This window comes from Galeopterus variegatus, unplaced genomic scaffold, assembly GCF_000696425.1.
Source record: "Galeopterus variegatus unplaced genomic scaffold, G_variegatus-3.0.2 Scaffold234, whole genome shotgun sequence".
In the NCBI taxonomy this organism is placed as follows: domain Eukaryota; kingdom Metazoa; phylum Chordata; class Mammalia; order Dermoptera; family Cynocephalidae; genus Galeopterus; species Galeopterus variegatus.
The window spans coordinates 713,328-736,134 of NW_007726345.1; the positions used below are offsets into that span (position 1 = coordinate 713,328).

General features: G+C 49.7%; 1 protein-coding gene across 1 annotated transcript in view; it reads right to left on the reverse strand.

The window, feature by feature from the left end:
- JAKMIP1 (janus kinase and microtubule interacting protein 1) overlaps positions 1 to 22,807 on the reverse strand; it is a 78,737-nt gene that overhangs the window by 43,818 nt on the left and 12,112 nt on the right. Inside the window, exons 3-7 of the mRNA XM_008566326.1 lie at positions 16,289 to 16,498; positions 15,156 to 15,275; positions 11,808 to 11,954; positions 10,826 to 10,966; positions 9,162 to 9,221 (exon numbers count right to left, since the gene is read on the reverse strand). Coding sequence (XP_008564548.1) covers positions 9,162 to 9,221; positions 10,826 to 10,966; positions 11,808 to 11,954; positions 15,156 to 15,275; positions 16,289 to 16,498 — 678 coding nt within the window. The remainder of the gene's footprint in view (positions 1 to 9,161; positions 9,222 to 10,825; positions 10,967 to 11,807; positions 11,955 to 15,155; positions 15,276 to 16,288; positions 16,499 to 22,807) is intronic.

Below are 22,807 nucleotides of genomic sequence, written 5' to 3' on the forward strand. Positions count from 1 at the left end.
CACCATTAACTGCAAGGCCTGTGGGGACAGGTCTATGTTTGCCGTCCTGCCCTGCACAATGATGGGGCCCCAGGAGGCACCCTAGAGTCATACACATACCAAACCATCAGGACACAACACTGGTCTGTGACCATCCACTGTCAGCCTTGTGCACTGTCCCAGGGGCCAACGACTCAGGGTTCAATTATCTAGGATCATCCGCATTTTGAAGCCTTGCAGCACTGCCAGTTAAGTACAGTCCTCAGATACCGAGCCCTAATACAAGGTATTAACTACCAGCTCTGCAGACGTGAGTTTTAAATAGAGCTGCCTTTGTCAACAGTCTAACTCCAGACCCAAGTGGAGCCCCCTAAAGTAAAATATGGCCCCAGAGAACAGGACTCCAAAGACCCCTGCTGTACTGAGGGAAACAAGAGCTGCTCTTAGGGCAAAAATCAAACACAAAAGGGCAGTCAAATCCTAATCCTGTAACAATGGGGATAAATCCATAACTATACACAGTACGGACAATTTCCACGGCAGCAATGAACTGACTGGAACCCAACCTCCCAGCCCCCAGGTGTTTCTAACGTAGATTGTTTTTTTAAACATTAGTTTTTTATGGGATTATATTATATGGGAAGCTTAAACATACTGCATATATTTATGCATTTGTTAATAAAAAAATAGCATAAATAGAAAAAATATTTTAATAACATTTTATTTTAGTAAAAAATAACATAAATAGAAAAGATACGTTAATTTTCAGTGGCTGTCTTCTTTGAAGACAGTGTGACTTGTTTTATGCTGCATTTTCCAAATATACAGGAAATAATTCAACACCTGTTTACGGGGCATGAGAGAAGAACCACCTAGAAAACATTGTTCCCACTCCTGCTTGGCACAGAGTGGGCTTTAAAGAAATGTCAAGCATGAAAGAACTGTCGCGTTTTCTGTGTCTCCATTTTTCTGAACTTCCCTGGGCATTTCCTGAGAAAAGCTACTAGCTCAGGAGCGCAGATTTCCATCATCTGTTCATTCCAAGCACATCTACTAGATAAAAAGGCCTCCTTCCTCGGGACTTCCATTTTCCTTACGACAAGCATTTCCTTCCTGACTCCTTTTTACAAACTAATCCAGATTTTAAAACACGGTTCGGCACAAAGGACTGAACCTAAGCATTTCTCCTCCGTGTACACTTTGAATATACAGAGGTGCTTGTTCTAAGCAGGTCAAATGCCCCAGACAGGAAAAGAGGGGCTGTCCCCAAAGGAAAGAGCCCCTCAGCCGGGCCCAGCCTCTCTCAGCGTCCTCTCTTGTCATCTTCGTGTCGCTTCCAACAGAATCGCCTGAGCCGTGCAGGAGCATCCGGTCACAGCTGGGGACTTTCATGGAACTCCAAAAAGCTACCCCCAGCCCCTGCTGCTTACCTTCGTGCTTATAGGTCATCTCCTGGCAGCCCGAGAAATAGAGGCACACCAGGGTGCAGAGGCAGAGGAAGAAGGAAAAGTACAGCACAAAGAGCACGTACTCCATCGCAGCAGATGGTGGCAGATGGCGGCTCCACAGCTGGCACGACAATGGCACGACGCTAGCCCACGTGTACCCGCTTAGCCCACAGCCACATCCTGGCATCGATTTTCAGGCCTCTCTCCTGTCCTAGGAAAACACACCAGTTCTCTCCCAAAGTGTCTTCCTTCCCTCTGCCAGGCTGGGCTGCTGTCTCCAAGGCTCCCTGCAATTCACCTGCGGGCAGGCCTGAGAAGGGAACGTGCGGGGTGCACCTTTAGTGAAAGTGCTGCCAACTCCCGGTGCTGGTGACAACGGCCTGGGCTGACGGCAGCCGACTGCCAGGGGCTGGGCTAGGGTGGCTTCATCACGGAGGACAGTTTACAAGCCAGTTTATTCTCTGGGGACTTTCCTCCCTGACTCCTACCTCCCTGAGCTGAGAGCCTGTTGTCAACGCCACTGCACAGGGCCCAGGTCCCTCGACAATCACAAGGATCCCCAGGAATGGCACTAGCAGCGGTAACATGGCGAGAACCTTCTCCAGTACCAGAGTCAAAAATGAGGAGGCAGCACCTTCCCTCAGTGTTTGGGACATTTTTCTACCAATCCCCGACCAACCCCACGTGCACCCAGACTTGCTAAATTCGGTTCCTCTGCAATCATTTCATCATCTTTTGTTTTACCACCTGCACAGACTGAAATGAATCATCATCCAACAGAGAAACTGTAACTTCTAAACTAGATCAAAGGCTTCGGGGTCCCTGTGCTTCAGGGTGTCTACGAGTCTTTCATTTCTTGGAGAAGCTTCACTAGGCATCACCTCAAAAGCAAAAACCCTCATATGGGAAAAAGTGGACAGATTTTACCATAAAAAAAGTAAAACTTCTGTACTTTGAGAGATACCGAAGCAACATTAAAAGACAATGGACAATTCATAAAAGAAGAAATATATACAGTCAAATTCATATATATATTTCAACTTCAACAATGCAGGACACTGTTGCTTTAAAGTGTCCATCCCGTGAGCTGTGTGACTGTGTCATGCTGTTCAGTTCACTGCTGACTAATCTTTTAAGTCATGCTTCCAAATGAGATGCCACTATCCAGGGCAGGGACTGGGTCGGAGATGGATCTGTGACCAAGCTGAGCCACGGAGCACCAGCCCTGGGACTTTTGCTGCAACTGGTGAGAAGGAGAGACACCCTCCGATCACAGAGGTTGCCAGGGAGGTATGACGCAAGCTGGAGGCTGCTGGAGCCATTTGTGTCCCCACATGGGAAGATGGCTGCTCAAGGAAGAATCCAGCCCAAAGGCAAGCAGGGTTGAGGGACAGGGAGAGGCAGGTTCCTGGCAATAGAATGTAAGCATCTGGATCCAGCCATGCCTGAAGCTAGCAACACCTAGATGTCTCAGTTACATAAACCCCTTGCTTAAATGACTTTGAGTTTTTGACACTAAGAACAGAAAAATTCTTGGCTAGTGGGGGGAGGGGAAATAATCTTAGAAATCAAGCCATCTGCAAACTCATGGGTTCTGAGACAAGCCCAAAGGCTGATTTCTACTCCTGGATCTTCAAGAGAAGCCAAGGGCAGTCCTCGCCCGGCAAGCATTACCTGGCACAACAGCTGCCTGGGTCTCAGGGATTCTCGGCTCTGCAGAAACCATGAGATGTGTCCAGCTGAGCTGCCTCCTGGACCTACTTAGACTCCTACCTCTGCCAAAAGGCTCCGTGCTTGCCACCTGACGTTCTGCTGTGCCTGAGGCAGACAATCCACAGACAATGGCTAGGGGGCTGCGAGACAGGAAGGGCTGAGAGCCACACTTCCTTAGCCTTCATATTGAGCCACTACAGGCACGGGGAACCTGCAGGCCCTGAGCCTGCTCAGATGAGGCAGGATGTCTGATGTCAACATGTGCTTTTCACAGCACTTGACCCAAGGAGCCAGACTGGAGACCCAGGCACCAGCCACAAGTGCTGGGCTCTAGCCCTGCTCCCAGGGCTGCTGGGCAGACCACGTGGCCCCAATCCCAGCTCTCCCATAGCTCCCACAGCTCTCTCATTCAACCTCCAGATCTTCTGAGCTCTTCCTGGTGCTGAGCCCCAGAGGAAGAAGACACAAAACGGACAGTGACAAGATGCTGTACCACATGCCAGGACAGAAGCAGCACAATGGCCAGGGAGGCCCAGAGAAGGGGCAACCCACCCAGATGGGAGTGCTGAAGTGCTGAGGAGATGGTGATGGCTACGCCAAATGCTGAAGGAGCCGGAGGCAGCCAGCAGAGGTGCAGAGATGAGGCCATGTGGCAAGGCCGGAAACTGGAGCCAACGTGTGCAGGAGGCAAGAAGCAGAGGCAAGGGCCGGCCCGGTGGCGCACTGCTACAGTGTACCGCTTGGGAGCGCGGCGGCGCTCCCGCCGAGGGTTCAGATCCCACATACAGACCGGCCGCTCACTGGCTGAGCAAGGTGCGGGCGCGACACTGAGGGTTGCGATCCCGTTGCCGGTCACAAAAAAAGACAAAAAAAAAAAAAGAAGCAGAGGCAAGCAGGGCCAGACCCCAAAAGGCCTTAAGGGCCTGGCCAAGGAGCCCCAGGCAATGGGAGCCCGAGGAGTGTTTAGGAAGAAGGTGGCAGGTCAGACTTGCGCCTTGCAAAGATCACTCTCGCAGCTTTGGAGGGGAAGGAAGGTGCTGGAAGCAGGGAGAGACACCAGGGGGCTGCTGCAATAATCCCAGGAAGATGGATGAGGGCCTGAACCAGGCAGTGGAGATCCCTGGGAAAGCTGCAATCAGAGCCCTTGCCTCCAGCCCCTCCCTACGGGTGTGGAGTCCCTCCAGGTACCAGGCAGGAGGGCAGGAGCCTGCAGACCCAGCCTCTCCAGCAGGCCTCTCCCAGGACTGAGGCTCACTGCCGTGCTCACTTGGCACTGGGGTTTCCTGCCCTGTTTGAATAAATGACCCAGACCCACCACAGCTTCCTATCTATTCCAGTCTCAGATGTGGTCTGCCTGTCTCCATGGCCTTTGCTACTCCTGACAGGTGCCCCAGGCAGCCTCTGTGGCCATGTCAGGCTCTCCAGCTCAGCTCCCACCTGTGCCAGATCCAGCCTCCCTTGTTGCCTAGCAACCTGCAGTGCTTCCCCACATACAGGAACAGTACAGACTGCATGTGTGGTTCTGCTTGCTGAGCTGCCTGGGTGTTTTCCAGGACATAGCCCCTGTGTCTTCATAATCATCCCAGTGTCCTATCTCCAGGACCCAAATCTTTCCCTAAGTCCTTTACCCAAGGCCTATTTGTAGAGCAGGGGACACCAGCATTGATGTATCAGCCCAAGGAAGGGCCTATTCTTCTGAAGGTGCTTTGATATTTTCCAGGCCACCTCCCCGAACTTTCCTTAAAGGATGATTACTGCAAAGGGCACTGAGATTTCAACTATTACCTGAGACTATCTGTAAAAAATGTGACATGAATTAGAAGGTTGGAGGGGAGGTCTGGACCTAGGAATTAGAAGGCATTTAAGAGACCTTTCAAAGCAAAGCCACTGATCTGAGATGAAGGGATAATAAGAAACCATAATTTATTGATCACCTGATATGTGTCAGGTATAGAACCAGAAGCTTAATTTCATCTCACGGATGAATCAGGAAACCGAGTTTTCAAGAGTTCAAATAATTTGCCCAATGCCACACAGCTAGCAGCTGGGTCTAACTCCCACACAGCTTGAGGCTACTCAGCCTCATCTGAGAGTCCCAGTCCCACTTTTAATCAAGGCATGTGAGCAAACTGTATTAATTTTTAGCCATTGTTCACATGCTCAGAACTCCACTAAGATGCAACTTCTGTATCTACTAAATAGCAAGTTTCAAGGGCCTGCAACATAATGTACTGCCCCACGTCAGGGTGCTCTGTTTAGAGTTAGGCCCTGACACCAGACCTCCTGAGAAGCAAGCCCCCCAGCCCAACCCCTGGGAAAGGGCCAGGGAACTGCTCAGGGTCTTCTCCCGCAACCCCTTGCTGGGGGCTAATGTGAGCAACGCTGAACTAGCAGCCTCCCCAGGCAGAGACGGTCAACACTGGTCTTGTCCCCAGAGGGAATCCCACAAGGGGACTCCTGGGAAGGCCCAGTGAGATGGGGCCACACAACCCTCAGGGACGGGAAGGCCCTGCTGGAAGACAAGGGCTGGCACCCACTGTTCTGCACTAACTCCATCTTCCGCAAGCCCAGGTGTGGGTGTGGAAATGGAGGAAGTCTTTCAGGTGGTAACCAGAGAGTCCGGAGAGGTTTGCCAGAGTCCCCTTCTAAAAGAAAGTCAGGAGCTAGAGAGTAGGGAGAGAACTGTCAGTCTTCAGGAAAACTCTGGAAGCTTCAGTGCATTCACCACAATACTGTGAAGCAAAACCCTAGGTAAAGCACTTGGATGCATAAGGGACAGAGAGAGATGGAGGCATTTAAGGGGAAAACTGAAACTGCTGACTGCTGGCGGCCTGTGGGAGAGGAGAAAGGGAAGCTGCCCAGGCCGAAAAGGTGGCCCTGGGGGATTAGAAAACCTGCTCAGGGCCCTGCTGGACCCAAATATCAACTCCACCTGGCCCTGCACAATGCCTGGGTTAAGTGGGAGCACTGGGGGAACACTGGTCTACACTGAATCTTGAGAAAAAGAGAAGATGGTGGTGGGCCCAGGAAACAGTATGTGGGAAAGATCCTGAACCAGCTCAGGAAAATTTCCACGCAGATTCCCAAATCCAGCTTTCTAGTGGCAACGAACTATTTTCATTAACGTGATCGCACTTCCCCATTCTTCCAGGGCAGTCCCAGCGTCATGCAAATGCATTTTTCCAGTAAAGGCAATTCACTGTTCCAGTCAACATCTGTTTAGGGATACCTACTCTGTGCCAGGCAGCGAACAAGTCGTGGTGGGCAGGACAGACAGGGCCCCCACCCCTGCCTGCTGTACATGCAAGCGTAGCAAGTCATGATTCAATTCTAGCCCTTTGCAAATTTTTCCTCCCATAAACACATTCAGAAATCAGGGAAAAGGGGAAAAGGCCCCCCCTCCTTTTTTTTTTCCAGGCATTCTGATATAGGTTTGAAAAATAAAGTGGTGGCTCAACAATGAGTTTCTCAAAAACCCAACCTGGAAGCTTTATGGGGTGTATAGTGCCACAGCACATCTAGTTAATGGGACAAACTGCATACCCTTTGGGTTTTTGCTTTTTAAACACGTCCCACGGTGAAATGGCACTCGCACACACTACCGCAGCTGTGCAAAATGATGCAACCCTTCCATGAAGCAGTGGGATGTGCTATTCTCTGGTCAAAGCCTCCCATCCACATTTCAATTTCTGGGACTCTATCCATCAGAACAATACAGACTACGGACACAGCTTTCTGGACAAAAGGAGTTTTCTGTGGCAACATTTATAGAAGCAGAAATTCCAACAATAGGAGAAATGGTAACTAAGTGTACAGTCACTTAATGAGATGTCCAACAATCAAGGACTAAATAGAACTGGCCAGGAAAGAGCTGTCTGCCTAAGCGGAAACATATTTATTGCAGCATTATTCATAACAGTGAGGAGCGGGGGGAAAACGTGCCCAGCAGTTGCAGAATAGCAAATACGTTATGGCCCATCTACTCAACAGATTATGCAGCCATAAAAATTTACATTTACGATGACAGCATATAACATGGATAAATGCTTATAGTATAATGTTAAGTAAAAATACAGAATGCAAAGTGGATTCTACGGCTAAATCTGGGGGGTGCATTAAAATTTTGCACTGGAGAGGTAGTCCAGGTGATGTATCACATTTTTCCCCAGGTATTCTCTAATATGGTTATATTACTTCTATAATAAAAACATATATTTACATATAAACAAGTTCTTCCCAAACCACTTCCCATTTCTGAGTTTCTCATGTCAGTGCACAGAGATCGACACCATGTTCACTTTGGCTTGGTGGTAAAATCTTGGGCCTTGGAGTCCCAGACTTGAGTTTGAACCTCGGCCTTGTCAATGTACTTTTTCTCTTTCAGTTATTCCTATATTTTATATCTATATGTTTCTTGTAACTGCAAAATGAAAAAAAAAATAACGCCAACCTCACAGGGCGGCTGTGAGGATTAAACGAGATCATGTAAATAACCACTCATCCCAGTATCCAGGACACAGCAAATCATCAGTGAGCCCTGACTTCTGCCAGTGGCACTCACCTAAATGCTGCACTGGAGCCACCAGGAGGCAGCCTGTGAGCATTGATCCATTTACATATTTTATCTGATCCACAGTGTTATAGACATTTGCACCAACCTTTAAAATCCTTAGGTTTTACAGGAAGTAAGGTGTTGTGGATTGAATTGTGTCCCCCCAAAAAGATATGTTGAAGTTCTAGCCCTGGCACCTCAGAATGTGACCTTATTTGGAAATTGGGTCATTGCAAATGTAATTACTTAAGTTAACATGAGGTCATACTGGAGTAGTGTGAACTCCTCATCCAGTACGACTGGTGCCCTTGTAAGAAGAAGCCATGTGAAGACACAGAGACACCCAGGTAGAATGCCATGTGACCATGAAGGCAGATACTAGAGTTATGCAGCTGCAAGCCAAGGAACACTAAAGTGCTGGGAAACCACCAGAAGCTAGGAAGAGGAAAGAGAGGATTCCTCACCAGGTGTGAGACGGGGAGCATGGCCCTACTGACCCCTTGATTTCAGACGCTGGCTTCTAGAACTGTAAGACAATAAATTTCTGTTGCTCTAGGCCACCCATTTTGTGGTACTTTGCTAAGGCAGCCCCAGGAAACTAATACATAAGGACTGACACTTCTCTTGAAAGACTGGCATATCTGACACGACATGGCCCACCTTCTTATAGCAACCAGGATTCAGGACCCAGCTTGCCACAGTCCCCACCACTCCTTACAGTCACCCTGACACCAAAGCCATATGTCCTCAGCCATTCACTATCGCATTTGCACAGCTGTTTTCCTTACAGAAGAGAAATATTTCTCTATAACCACATCTCTGTCAAAAGATAAGTCAGGTGGGTCACCTGATTCAATAAAAAGGAGAGGACGCCAATGTCTTTGTGGAAAGGAAAAACAGGTTCACAGGTTTAAACACAAACTATGTCATTTTTGTACCTACTCCAACGTGCTCTTTCACATTTCCGCCTGGTCCCACTGGGCATTTGAGCCCAGCTCCCTACTCTCCCTACCAGGACACTTGGACACTATCACTATGGAATGGGAAGAACTATATTTTCCAAAAAGAACGCAGTTCTGCATTAATCCAAAACAACACACAGCTGCTGACTTTTGTCAGAACAAGATATTAGATGGTATAAACCAAGCCTGAGCGTCATTTAAATCCTTCAAAGAGTCTCAGTATTTATGTTTTTAATTTTGGGTGAATATACCCTGAGGCCTAAATACAGAATTCACTGTAAGTTTTCCATGAATAAATTACAATAACTGGGTCATATTACATGGCCACAATGTACACGGCTTTGAGAGATGGTGATAACAGGTTTTCATTGTCAAACACACAGGGATTGAATGCATCTCTCCTTACGGCCCTCTGTGAAGGGCTCACATCTCCCTCTCCCAGGGCCGACCTGCCTGCAGATCTGCGACCCAGCAGCGAGCAGGGCAGCTGCACCAACGCAGGCTCACCTTGGGTGGCTTCAGGCTTTTCCCTCGATGCCTTTTGGAACGCAGCAGTCGTTCTCTCTCCTATAAGGAAACACACAGTTACCATTTCCAGCCAGCCTCATGTCACACCAACCAACGCCACTGGCTCTCAACAGGAGCGACTTACACACTGCTGTGCTCACCAGTCTACACCAGGCATGTGCAGGTTCTAAGCACCCAGGAGATGGTGGCTTCCTGAACTGAGAGAACAGAGCTGCAGTTTACCCAGGTCCTTAACCAGACTCGGACCTTCCCAGAAAAAAATGCCAAGATTTGTCAGTGCCACAAGACTCACAACAGTCTTCTTTGGGGCTGGAAGCTGCACAAAGCACTGAGCAGCGTGGACTGCCCGTTTGCCCTGCCGGCCTTGGCAGGCTCTGCCTGGGACACAGCCAAGCACGAGAACACCTGCGGCTTTGAACTAGGCAGAGCTGGGGCCGACCCCTGCAGGGCCTCCAGCCAACCAAGCGATGCACTCATTCTCTGATTCTCAGTCTGTTCCTTTGCTTTATGGGGCTAGAACCCGCCCTGCACTGTTGCCCTAAGAAAGAAACAAGACTGTGGGCACCTGGTGGCTATTGTAGGTAGAAACAGCACAGGCAAATCTGGTGCCTAGCCACAGCCTGACGGCCCGCCCTTCCTGATCTTGACCCACACTATCATCTTTATTTCCTCTAGTCTTGATGTGCTTTATTATTCCTCTTTTGACTCTATCCCCATTTTATTGAATGAGTTTTTCATCCTAAGCTGCATGGAGTCTTTTGTGTAAAGAAGCAAAGATGGACAGACGAATAGATGCATGGATAGGTGGGTAAGTGTAGAAAGACAGATGGATGGAAGGAAGGAAGGATGGATGGTGGAAGGGAGGGGAGGAGGGAGAATTTAAAGAGATAGAGGGAGAGATAGGCAGGCAAAGTGAACACAACAATTATGATCAGAGCCTTTTCTAGAATTTTAATCACTGGCTTTTCTACTTTTCGAAGACTTATGAACAGAACCATCACATACCCTCTTGGGGAAGCAAAACACACCCTAAACTAAAGCTCACTAAAGGTGACTTCAGTCCAACTAACACTCATGATGCTGTTCCCTGACTTGTGTCTAAGCTCACAGAGAGTTGCAGAATTCTCTGGGTATAACACCCCACCTACTCAAGGCATGCCTACCCCTCTTTCACACATACACACTCCATTTAAATGTCCAGGAAACACACACACAGCCTTAACAAGCCTTTCAAATTCTGGCCTGATACAAGGTTCAGGTTTGCAGGCCCAAGGTCACAGTCTATAACTGCGAAGCTAAAAAAAAAAAATTCAAAGACTTCTCAGGAACAGACCATGCCCACTCTGTAAAGGTCAGAAGACTCATTCTTATAAATGATGCCGCTTCTTAACCACAGCAAACTGGGGAGAAGGTCTGAGAAAAACAGTAGCCATGGAAACCGCTCCCAGGTACCAGTGATCTCATTTAAACGAAGCCGAGGCTGCTTCCTGGCAGAATAAGGAAGGAATGTGCACGTCAGGGTGGTCTTGGGGAGACCCTGAAGTTAGCTCTGCCTGACCCGAGCCCTGAGGACCCTTCCTAACCCCCATGTCACAGGGTGCCACCCATGCTGGGGCCACCACACCAGCCAAGCATGGACGTACCAGTGAGAGGTCGTCAATGACGTGCTGCTGCTCCAGGACTTGCAGCCTCAAAAACTCGATCTCCTGCTCGTCCCTCGTCAGGCTGAGGTCGTTCAAGGACGTGTGCCGCTTCAGAGATGCCTGGGCTGACAGTTTTTCTTTCTGCGGCCAAAGGGACAGAGAGTGCTCAGGGTGGCTCATCCGACAACGTTGTTAGGGACAGCCCTGGAGCGTGGGCTCAGGGGTCCAGGGATGGAACGATGGTTGGGAGGATGAAAGGAATCCTCCCCAAGCTGGAGGAGCGGACAACTGCAGACCAAAGCCAAGCCCGAGGTGGCGCTGGCCATGCTCAATGCTGAGAGAAAGGGCTGGGCAGGGCCTGGGGTTGGAACAGGGACATCTGAAACAAGGCTGGACAGCAGGGAGGGGCGGGTGGGCAGGAGAGGACCCCACACAGCAGCAGTTACACACACTCACGCCAGACCTGCTGTGGCCCAGGGAGAGGGACACTGGCTGTCTCAGTGCCTGGGCCTTCTCAGCTGTAAAATGGGGTGACTGACACTAATTTTAACAATGAACCTGAGAGTATTCTATAAACCATCAACCAGCCTCACTAGCAACCTCTGTGTCTCCTTCTCCCGAGGATCCACGGTGAGTCTGGGTTTCTACGAGGCCGTCGTGTGCTGTTATTTCCTCCTGTTGCTAACCATGCGATGCTGGCATTTCCATTCCCATTGTATGGATGAGCACACTGAGGCTCGGTGAGAATGAGAGCTGTGCCTAAGGACACCGCCGTCTCACTCCCTCCAGCACAGACACCCAGAGCACCGCAAACTCGAGGAAGCGGCAAGAAGGGCGAGATGGCCGTGGACTGCCGCTGCCCATGAGGCTTCCCAGGGAGGTGGGCGAGGTGGGCCCCAGAAAGCGCGGACCGTGGGGTTCAGGGCTGGAGAACCCCAGACGGAGACAAGCAGCCGGGGCCCGCCGTCAGCCTGATGCTTACCATTTCCACGTTCTCCCTGGTGAGGTTCTTGATTTTCTCCTCCATCCTCTGGATGCTCTGCAGCAAGTCCTCGTTCTTCTTGCTCATCCGCTTGTTCTTCTCCACGAGCGGCTTCAGCTGGACCTCGGTCTCACGCGAGCGCTTCAGCTACGGTTGCAAATAGGCACAGGTCAGGGGACTCGTGCTGCCAGCGGATGCAGAGGTCACACCGCGGGGCCGGAGCTCCCCGTGAGGACCACACTTCCTGGATGGCACAGACACCAGAAGAGCTCATGCAAGTAAGGTGGGGGGGAGGCTCGGCCCGGAGCGGGAGGCCACCCATCTGACAGTGGCGAGCGGCCCGTGCTGTGCCCGCTACTCCACACTCCTTGCCCTCTAGGCATGATCCCCAAGGGTCATGGGTCACACCCAGAAAGGTCAATGCAGCGACCCAGCTCCTCCTGGCTACCGTTCCCCCCAACTGCAGACCTAGCTGGCAGCTCAGCACTCTTCAGACAACAGCTGCGCCCTGGGCAGATCAACATCCTCACCCAGGGGAAGGCCCCAAGTCCTCTGAGCAGACAAGCTCTGCAACTGGCAAGGTGTCCTGCCAGGCTCCCGTTGGATCAGCACCTGGGAGCCCCTCTGTGCCCAGCCCTGTGCTAGGGGCTGGGTCAAAGGGCTGACCAGACAGGGATGCCATCCAGGCAGACAGGAAGGGGGCAAGGACGAGCAGCAGAGGCAGCCACACAGGAGGTGAGCACACGGGGGCACTGTAGGAGGAACCCAAACCCTAGGATCCAGCAGGACCACCACACGGGGCGATGGGGAGGGGAGGGTGTGAGCCAGGCCTCATTTGGAGAAGCAGGCTAGAGAGCTCGGTCATCTAGTCTCCATCCGCAGCCCCTTCGGGCTTTGCAGCAGGAGCACACGTGGTCAGGTTTGCCTTCTGGAATGATACATTGCTCTGATTGCTGGCGGAGGCCAGACCAGCAGGACAGAGACTGTGAGAAACCACAGCGGAGGGGGGACAGGAGGAGGAATGGGGGGCCTGCACAATTAGAGGCACCTACTCCTTTCCTCCTGAGCACAGTGTCCTTGGGGACACATTCACTTTCTAGCTGCATGACCACAGCAAGCTCTTAGCCTGTTTCCTCATCTATAAAATGGGAATAATGATAGCCCCTGCCTCACAGACTTGTGGTGAGAACTAAGTGCACAGTGGGAGTGTTTGCAGGGCTGTTGCAATGGGTGTAAGTTAGGAACAACTGAAAAATCCATCAGTATTACCACCACAAGAACAGCCACCATGCTACCATAATTACCCCCAAGGCTGGCAGCCATTCAAACTTTTTGTAGTCCAGGTTGTCAGGTACTGAATCTCATGAACCTGAAGCAGCATCAGCCCTTCCCTGCAGTAGCTCATTTAGCCCTCATCGCAACCCTAGGAGGGGGTGCCATCCCTACCCCCGACTTCATAGACAAAGAACCCGAGCCCAAAGAGGTAAGCAATGTGCTCAAGGTCACAAAGAAAGTGCTAGAACCAAGAAGCAGACACAAGGGACAGATTCGAGACCCCTGCTGTTAGTCACCAGGCTGTAATAGTTAAGGTAAAATACTCTATGGTGGTATCCATTAAAATATAAAATATGTCTTTTGACCCATACTTTATACTTCTAGAAATCCATCCCACAGAAACAAAGATTCAAGTTGGTAAAAACAGATATGAATCTTCTATGTGGCATTGTTTGTAACAGCAAAGAAATGTGAAACAGCTTAAGTGTCCACCATTAGGGGAATGGTCAACCAACCCACACTATATCCACATGCTGGAGTATGATGCAGCCATGAAAAAGACGGAGACACATCTTCACACATAGATGGGAGTGCGGTAATTGATAAGGGGGAGAAAAAGCAAGTTACAGAACAGTTCATAAGGGAAAAATTCCATTTTGTACCCACAAAACAAAAGAGTAACCTGGTGGATGCTGATATGTTTATTAGAAACATGGAAGAACCACCCCAAACTAATAGTAGTTACCTCATGATTCTGTGATCCAAGTGCTGGTACATTTATCAATTTCTACTTTAAACCCTTCAGTGTAATCTGAGTTGTTTCAAGCAGCCTGTGCTTTCTCCTGATCCACTCAGTAAACTACTATGCAGTTCATGAATATTTAAGTGAGAAGGGGAGACATACTTTCAGACATACAGTCTGACAAAAGTCACATAAAGCATGCCTTTAAAAATACTAGAAGGAAATGAATTTATTTTGATCCTGTAAAAATGGTGAAGAGGTGATACTTAGGAACACTTTTCATCACCCATTTTTTTCAAATATTCCACACACACACTTCTCTTCATAATAAACACCACAATAAACATAGAAACTATGAGGCATTTGTCAAGAAGTTTATGTACTGACTACCACTAAATAAAAAATAGTTTAGCTGTTTAACCAGCAAACTTAAACATATTCATGAACTTGCTATTTTTACTGGAGATTTATTTTTTAACCAGAAGTCCACACTAATTATTTTTAAAATTAGAAGTGTGTAAACTTTTAGGGGCCGGCCCGGTGGCGCACTGGATAGTGTGCCGCTTGGGAAGCGCCGTGGCGCTCCCGCCCGAGGGTTCGGATCCCACATACAGACCGGTTCCCGCTCACTGGCTGAGCGAGGCGTGGGGGCAACGCCGAGGGTTGCAATCCCGTTGCTGGTCCCCGGTCCGGTACGGGTGTGACACTGAGGGTTGCGATCCATTGCCGGACACGGAAAAAGACAAAAAAAAAAAAAAAAAAGAAGTGTGTAAACTTTTATGCAAAAGAAAGTAAATAGAGAAGGAAAAATTAAAAATGATCTGTAATCATACCACATAAAAGAACAACTTCCAGTATTCAGGATGACAATGTATTTTTGTTCTATAAACTGCTTTTATCATTTAATTTACTGTGAACAGATTTCCAGGTTAATAAAATATGATCTACATCATCAGTCTTGATAACTGTATAAAACTCACTGTATTAATGTTCCATAATTACTCTGACCAATGCTTTGGTATTGAACAATTGGGTTTGTGTTTTTTTGTTTTTTGTTTTGGTTGCTATTATAAACAACACTGCAACGAACATCCTCTCCATCCTTCTCACTGAACTACTCCAGCTGTTTGCTACAGATAAATTCCTGCAGAAACAAAGGGCAGTAACAGGTGTCTTCAATGAGCGTGTGTAAGATTTTTAATCAAAAAGAAATGAGAAAGGAAGACAACCAGAAGGCCTCTGCATTAACTTTCTGCTTAAGGCTTGCTGCATGGCCCCAGGCCCTTCCGTGCATCCTACAAGGCACCATCTGTCTCTCGGGGGCTGATTACCAGTTCATTCCTCTCATCTGCCAACAGGGTATTTCTGTCTTCCAGCTTCCGTATCACAGAATTCAGTTCAGCAATTTTTAGTTGAAATCGCCTCACATCTCGCTCGTCCATATGTTGATCCTAAAAAAAGTCAAGACACAAATGCACTTTGAAGAAGCTTAAATGATTCAAGACATGCCACAGAATCTTCTTGGAAAATTCACATGATGACCTAACGGGTGAGATCCTTATTAAGAGGACCGAACACAACACCACGCAGCAAGGTGGGTAACACCCCGAACTCTGCTGCACACTTGCAGAAAGACTTCATCTCCAAGGTCACTGAGAGTTCAAACCTTCAGTGGCTTCCAAACCGCTGGCCCCTGGGAACCTCATGATTAAGCCCCTACCCACCCCTGCAACTTTTCCAAAGGCCAATCACACGCCACTTTCGGTTCCCAGAACATACTAGCACATTCCTCAAGAGCAGACACAGCTCAACGTTGAAACACCAACACTTAATATGACAGGTCTTCAAAAAGTTCATGGAAAGATGTGTACTATCTTTTAATTCCATCTTCCACAAACTTTTTGAAGTACTCTCACACAGTGTCTAGGACATGATATTTATAACAGACACTCAAATATTGACTGACTGAATGAATACCGCTGTTCAGCCTCCTCTGTGCCTTTGTTACGTACCCAGCCGTTGCCCCAAATGCCCTTGCACTTGCCTTGGCTGCTGGCTAAGCTCCCACTCATCTTGCAGGACTGACTTAAGTCATTTCCAGTCTTGAACGGGTCCCTCTCTGTGCTGTCACTGTACACTCTGCTCTAACACCTCCATTTCTTTCTTTTCAACTGAGACCTGAGACCTCAGGAGGCAAAGGCCACCCGTTCCCCATCTCTATACTCTCCGTGCCTGGCACTGGGCCTGGCACACAGCAAATGTTAGTAAATTGGGGGAGGAATACAGGAGGGAGGAAAGGACAGACAGATGGGGTGAAAGAGGGGATGGAAGGGGAGATTGAAAGGTGGGGGAAGACAAGAGAAAGACAGGTAAGCTGGCTGGAAGAATGACTGGTAGAAGGAAGAATGGGTGGGTGCGTGGTCAGCGTCAGGGCACGATGCTTGCGTGATCTGCTGCCCCTCACCTGGACACCCATGAGCTCCGCCATGTCCCCTATACCAGGCGGGAGCTCTCTCTTTGGACTGCCGTGGTACCGTTCAGCCTCTTTGACCTGAACCAGCTGCTCGTCCAAAGCCTCTTTCTGCAAAAGCAGCTTCTGGGTCTGACCAGCCTGCACACCAAGTTCCTTCTCCAAGGCCAGAATCACACGATCTTTCCCTTTGATCTCGTCCATCTGAAATAGAGAAAGAATAAGCATTCAGTCAAAGGGGCTTGTGACCAGTGAATCTCTCTTGCTTGGGGACTTGGGCCCAGGGAAAGGTCCAAGCAGATCCATGGCCCAGGGTCAAGTGAACTCGGCAAACTCTGGACACAGGGTGGCCCAGGCCCTGTTCCTCTTACTCCCCACCAAAGACAGAGGAGACAGAGCTTTGGATTCAAGGTTCTACATATTCAACCTGCCACTTACCACTGAAATGTACCCGCGCTCACATCGCTCTCACCTCACTGAAATATAATAAAATCCCGACTCTCCAGGCCCCTCGGCCAGCCGCCCCGTTCCTCCACAGCTTGGCTTCTTTGCAGAGTGGGCTGTCCTCCCTGTCTCCAAGTTCCTGTCTCCCACCCCCTCGTCCACCGGCCCCCGTCTGTCCACAGCCCCCACCCCACCCCAGAATCGCCCTTGCTGAGGTCACCAGTGCTCTCCTGGCCACCGCGCCACTGCACCGTCATCCGTCCTCCCATCCTCGACTTCCCGCCGGCATGTGCCACTGTCATCCACTCCCTCGATGATGACATCTCAGTCTACAACTTCTTTACAGACCTGTCTTGCTCTGGTTGCCACTAACACTGCAGTCCCCAGGGTCTGGGCCTCTTCTCACTCTGCATCCTTTCCCTCAGCAGCCACATCTCCCCCGCCCACCCCCGTGATTCTCTCCCCACATGCGGCTGACACTTAAACGTACATCCCCAGCCCTGACTTCTCCCTGAGCTCCAAAATCATAGGACTGACTGGCTGCCTGACATCCCCACATGGATTTCCAAGGGACCTCAGCCTCTCCACGTACAAACTTGAACTTAAATCCCAGCTCACCCCCAGCCTAGTCTTGTTCAGCCTTCCCTGAAGTAGAGTGACAGGCAAGGGACACAGCCTGAACCCAGGGGGCCAGGTGACAGTGGGGAATCCACACCAAAAGAAGTTTACAGGGGAAGCTTTGGACCCAGCACATTACTTCAACTTGCCAGCACCTTGATTTCAGACGTCTAAGATTCCAGGACTGTGAGGAAATACATTTGTTGTTTTAAGCTATCCTGTTGGTGATGCTTTGTTACAGCAGCCGCAGGAAATCAAGGCATTAAAGGGGAAAATTTTCCAAGCACTAATGAAATTTTCCAAGTTTCGTTAACTAGCAAAAATCACGGTAGCTGCAGCACAGTGATGAATCTGCCATCATGGGATTTAGGAGTAAGTTCTACTGAGACGAGGTACACACCACAGCTCTGAAAGAACACCACTGCCTTAGTGAGGACGCAGCCAACACCACGCCCTGGGGACAAAGTCTCTGTGATGGAACATCTGTGGGTTATCCATCCAACACATATCCGTGAGTGCCCACCACGAGGGTGCCAGTAGGTATGGCAACATATCAAGGACACTACCCAGTGATCGAATATAAAAGCTGAAGCCATTTGATGCAAACCAGCTCAGCACAGTGGAAAGAGCAGGATGCCTGGGTAAGAAGGTACAGGCTCTCCGTGCCTGTGGCTCGCTGTGTGGCAAATGAGAATGTAGGAACATCCCCCCGAAAGGGGAGCTGTGAGGACTGACGGGTGCAGCAGAGAGAGCAACCTGACCGGGCTGTGGCTACTGAACCCAGACCTCCCGGGTTCCACCCCTGACACCACTGGCTCCCAAACCATGGTCAAGTTACCTGGTTTCTTCCCATGCCCCGGCTTTCTCATCTGTGAAAGGGGGATAATAACAGTACATAACTCAGGGGTGTTGTGAGGATTAAACGTATTCACACATGGAAAGTGCTTGGCACACAGCAGGTGTTCAATACACATCAGCCCTAATTATAATTATCGTGTGGAACATAGTAGGTCTCAATAAATAATGGTGCCTGTTCTTCCTAGATTCTTGTCTCCTTCAAGTATTAAAATATTGAGTAAATGAATGAATGAATGAATGAATTACTGGTTTGAATTGTGGTCCCCAAAAGGTATGTCCACTTCCTAACCCCTGGCATCTGTGATATGACCTCATTTAGAAAAAAGTCTTTGCAGATGTATTTAAGTTGAGGATTTTGAGATGGGAGATCCTCCTCGATTAACCAGGTGGGCCCTAAATCCAATAATGAGTGTCCTGAGGAGAGGAGAAGACGGTCAGATGAAGAGGAGACACACGGCAGAGACTGGAGTGATGCCTTCCCAGGCCAAGGAACGCCAGGAGCCACCAGGAGCTGGAAGAGACGCAGAAGGATCCTCCTCTAGGGTCTTAGAGGAAGCGTGGCTGTGCCCACACCTCGATTCAGGACTTCTGGCCTCCAGAACTGTAGAGATAAATCTCTGTTGTTTTAAGCCACTAAATTTGTAGTCATTCTTAAGTCACAGGAAACCAGTATCAACGTTCTGCTCACTCAGCACACACACATACTGTGTTAAAGTCTGTTATAATCTGACACCTTACCCCTAAAGTACACACCCCAAATTCAGACACAGACTGCCACCGCACAGAACGGTGGTTACAAGCTCTGCTCTGGTGGCAGACAGAAGTGAGCTGTCTGCTCCCCACCCTACCTACTGTGTGGCCATGAGCAGGTGGGGCCACCTTTCTGACTCAGCCTCTGTCTCTGTCAAGTGGAGACACTGACCAGACATTAGAACCTACTATGCTGCATTGTTGGGAGCTTTAGGTCAACCAAGACAGAAAGTAGCCTAGTGCCTGGCATATTAAAGCCTGCCATCCGCATCCACTGCCACCAGTCACCCCATTAGCTCCTGGTTAACATAAGGCTGTCCTATTTCAAAAGCAGACGACCAGAAACTGATCAAATACAATGGAGGTTATAGGAGATGAGAAGTGGAACCCCCAAATTCCAGACTGGGAGGTTTGCAAGGCAAGTGCTGCAATTCTGACGAGCTCTTTGAGGCTCCTTTCTTTGGAAGACAACAGGGCTCTCCACCCACCCCCCAGGACAATCTCCTGGGCCCCAGCATGGGCGCCTGGAGCAGGTGCTGCTGAAGTGGCCGCAGGATGTGCCGCTGCTCCCCCTGGCGGCGAGCCACCAGCATCCACCTGCTCTGGCCGAATCCCAAATCCTCAGCGTATGAATGAGCAGGAACAACACGTTGCTGTTGGGAGGAATCCCAAAAAGTCCTGAAAACACTGTAGCCAGTGTAGATTCCAATGCAGAAAGTGAGAATTTATGTGGAAGGAGTTCATTAATTTAAACCACTCCTGTGTGTTTTCATTCATTCGACAAATACCAAGCCAAGCACCATCAACGGGTGCTGGGAAACATCCGTGAGCAAAATAGACCAGCTTCCCTGCCCGCCCGGCTTCCATTCTAGAAGGGGAGGTGGGCAATAAACATAATAAACAAGTGAACTCTGTAGTAGATTAGAACACAATTAGTGCTTGGAGAAAAAAAAACGAAAGCAAGGGGAATCGGTGGTGGCAGATGGGGCAGCTGCAAGTTAACAGCCCGTTCAGCCTGGGCAGAGTGGGGTTTGGTCTGTCCCCTCAGCATCCAGGCTGCTCAATTCTTGTTTTGCTCTAGAGCTCAGAAGTGGAGACCCCCCCCCCCACTGCCTCACACTAGCTCCCCACTGAAAGTAGCACCATCTCAAGCAGGACATCTCCAGGACCCCAAATTCTCAACCTAGAAGAGCACCGATTCCTCATTATCCTAGTAAGTGAGATCAGAGGGCTTACACCCAACCGCCATGGAAAAGGCTCCTAGAAAATATCTCAACCAGTGGAGGTGGCACCCAGGAACAGATGAATGATGCGGAATACATTCTGGAGCCAACATTCTCCAGACTGTTCCCCAGCCAGAGTCCTGAGGTTCCAGAGGACAGGAGAATGGCCCAGCGCACACAGCAGGTGCTCTGACGAGTTGTTCACATTATGTCTGGCTCCCAGGCTGAGCTCTTAGTGATCCTGCCCTGTTGCCTCAGGACCCTGATGAAGTGGCAAATCACCGACACTGACCTTCCCAAGCTTCCCGAAGCACATCGCCTGAGTGTGCAGGCCATTCCTCAGTTTCCTCCCACATCCACTTCCCCTCCTCCCACATTCCCAGTCTCAGCATGTGGGTTAGGAGTGAGGTGGGACCGAAACCTCTCCAAGTTCCCAGGGCAGTCCCTGATTGGCTCGCACCCCGACAGTAATTGGTTCAGGGATGGATACATGACCCAATCAGAGCCAACGGCCTGAAGAGGGCGTTCCTAGGACACTCCTGGTTTTCCTTAGGAGCTAAGAGACTCTGGACTGTGTGATAGGGACAGGGGTGTGGCACAGCAGAGGCATCTTATCAGCACAACAGGAAAGCCCATGGCCTGAGAATGACACAGCACAAGGCAGAGCAGAGCCTGAGAAACCCGAATCCCGGGTGACATCATCGGTGTCACACATCATCACTGCCATGCTCACAGCTAAAGAACAAACAGACTCGCATAGCTTAAGCTGGTTTGAGGTTGACATTCTGTCACTTGCAACCAAAGAATCCTAATTGACACCAGGTTTGAGAAAGAACAGGAGCTTGAGAATGGCTGTTACCCGTCTGTTACATGCCCTGTGAGCTAGTCCTACGCTGTACTTCAGAGACACTCAGTCTTCAGAAGACCCTCAAAGGAGAGATGACTTACCCCACTTTATACACAAACTTCATGCCCAGAGGGGTGAATGTGCCACACTCTATTAGCAGCAAAAACGTGACCCAAACTCAGCTTTCCTCCCCAAGGTCTCACTGTCCCGTGTCCCACAGGAACAGGATCTGACCACTTCTCAGAGATCAGGCCCACCAGGACATTCATCTCAGTGAAAACGGTCGCTTAGCCAGCTACCAACAAGCCCACCGATCTGTGATTAACATCGTGAGCTCCACCTCACCGCGAGGTTGGGGGAATTGAAGTTTGACACAGAGGCCACTACCCCACCATCCATTTCCACGCTCCTCCCTGGTACCTGCAGTGCGGTGAATAGTGTCCCCAAAGTGTCATGTCTACCTGGAAAGTCAGAATGTGACCTTATTTGGAAATAGGGTTTCCAGAGATGTAATGAAGATATAAATTAAGATGAGGTCATACTAGATTAGAGACGGCCCTAAATCCACTGTCTGGTGTCCTTGTAAGAAGAGGACAAGATGCAGACATGGGGGGAGAAGGCCCCGTGCAGACGGAGACTGGAGCGATGCAGCTGCAAGCCCAGGATGGCCAGGCCACAACCAGAAGCTGGAAGAGGCAGGAAGGACCCTCACCTAGAGGCTTCAGCGGGAGCGTGGCCCTGCCACACCTCGATTTCCAACTTCTAGCCTCCAGAACTGTGAGAATACTTTCTGTTTCTGTAAGCCACCCAGTTTGTGGTAATTTGTTAGGGCTGCCATAGGAAACTAACAGAGCAGCACACCGGGGTTAGTAGGAGTCGCAGGTCACTCAGTAGGACTGCATTTCCCAGCCCCCTTGCAGCAGGTACAGCTGAGTTCTAGCCAAAGAAGTGGACGTGGAAGCGTGTCGGACTCCCAAAAAGAAAAGTGCTCTCAGTGAGCATGCCACACCCTTCTTCACCTGCCATCCCACTGCCAACCTGGGACAAAGATGTGACAGCTGGTGCTCCCTGGGGCTGAGGGGCCGTGAGGATCAGGGCCACATCCCAGTGCCCTTTCTGAGGGGAAAGCTGGGAGAGACCTGTGTCCCTCGCAACTCTGTGGAGCCCCAGAAGGCCCTTGACTGCCAACCTCCAGACTCCAAATGACAGAGAAATAAACCTCCAACCTCCAGGCCCCTGCATATTTGGAGCCTTCCATTACATGCAGCCAGATCTAATCCTATCTGATCTAAGGGCTAAACCCAGAAAGCAGAGGTTACTGCTCCATGCTGACCAGAACTACCATTTCTTCTTTTTTTTCTTTTTTCTTGCCTAACAACAAGAAGCGATGCCCTTCCTCCTGACTCTTCTTCAGAGGCGTGCCGTTGTGCATGCGGCGTCTGAAAGGCATCTTGCATCTCTAATCCAATCCAGCTGACAAGCACCCGAGACAGGCAGCCCACCTTCCGGCCGTGTTGCCATGGGCAATGGACCTGCCTGAGGAGTGACGCTTCTCAAACGGGGCAGTAACTGGAGACACGGACATTTGTTCTTTCCCTCCTCCTAACTGGGCCAGTTCAAGTGAAAAATCCCGAATTAGGATATCTCTGATTGGCACTGAAATGGAAACAAAGCCTTTATGACACTGAATCCGGGGTACATTTTAAATTAAGCTCAAGCAGTGTCTTGTACAAATACATGGGTTTTTCCCGTTTTATTTCTCTTAAATATAAA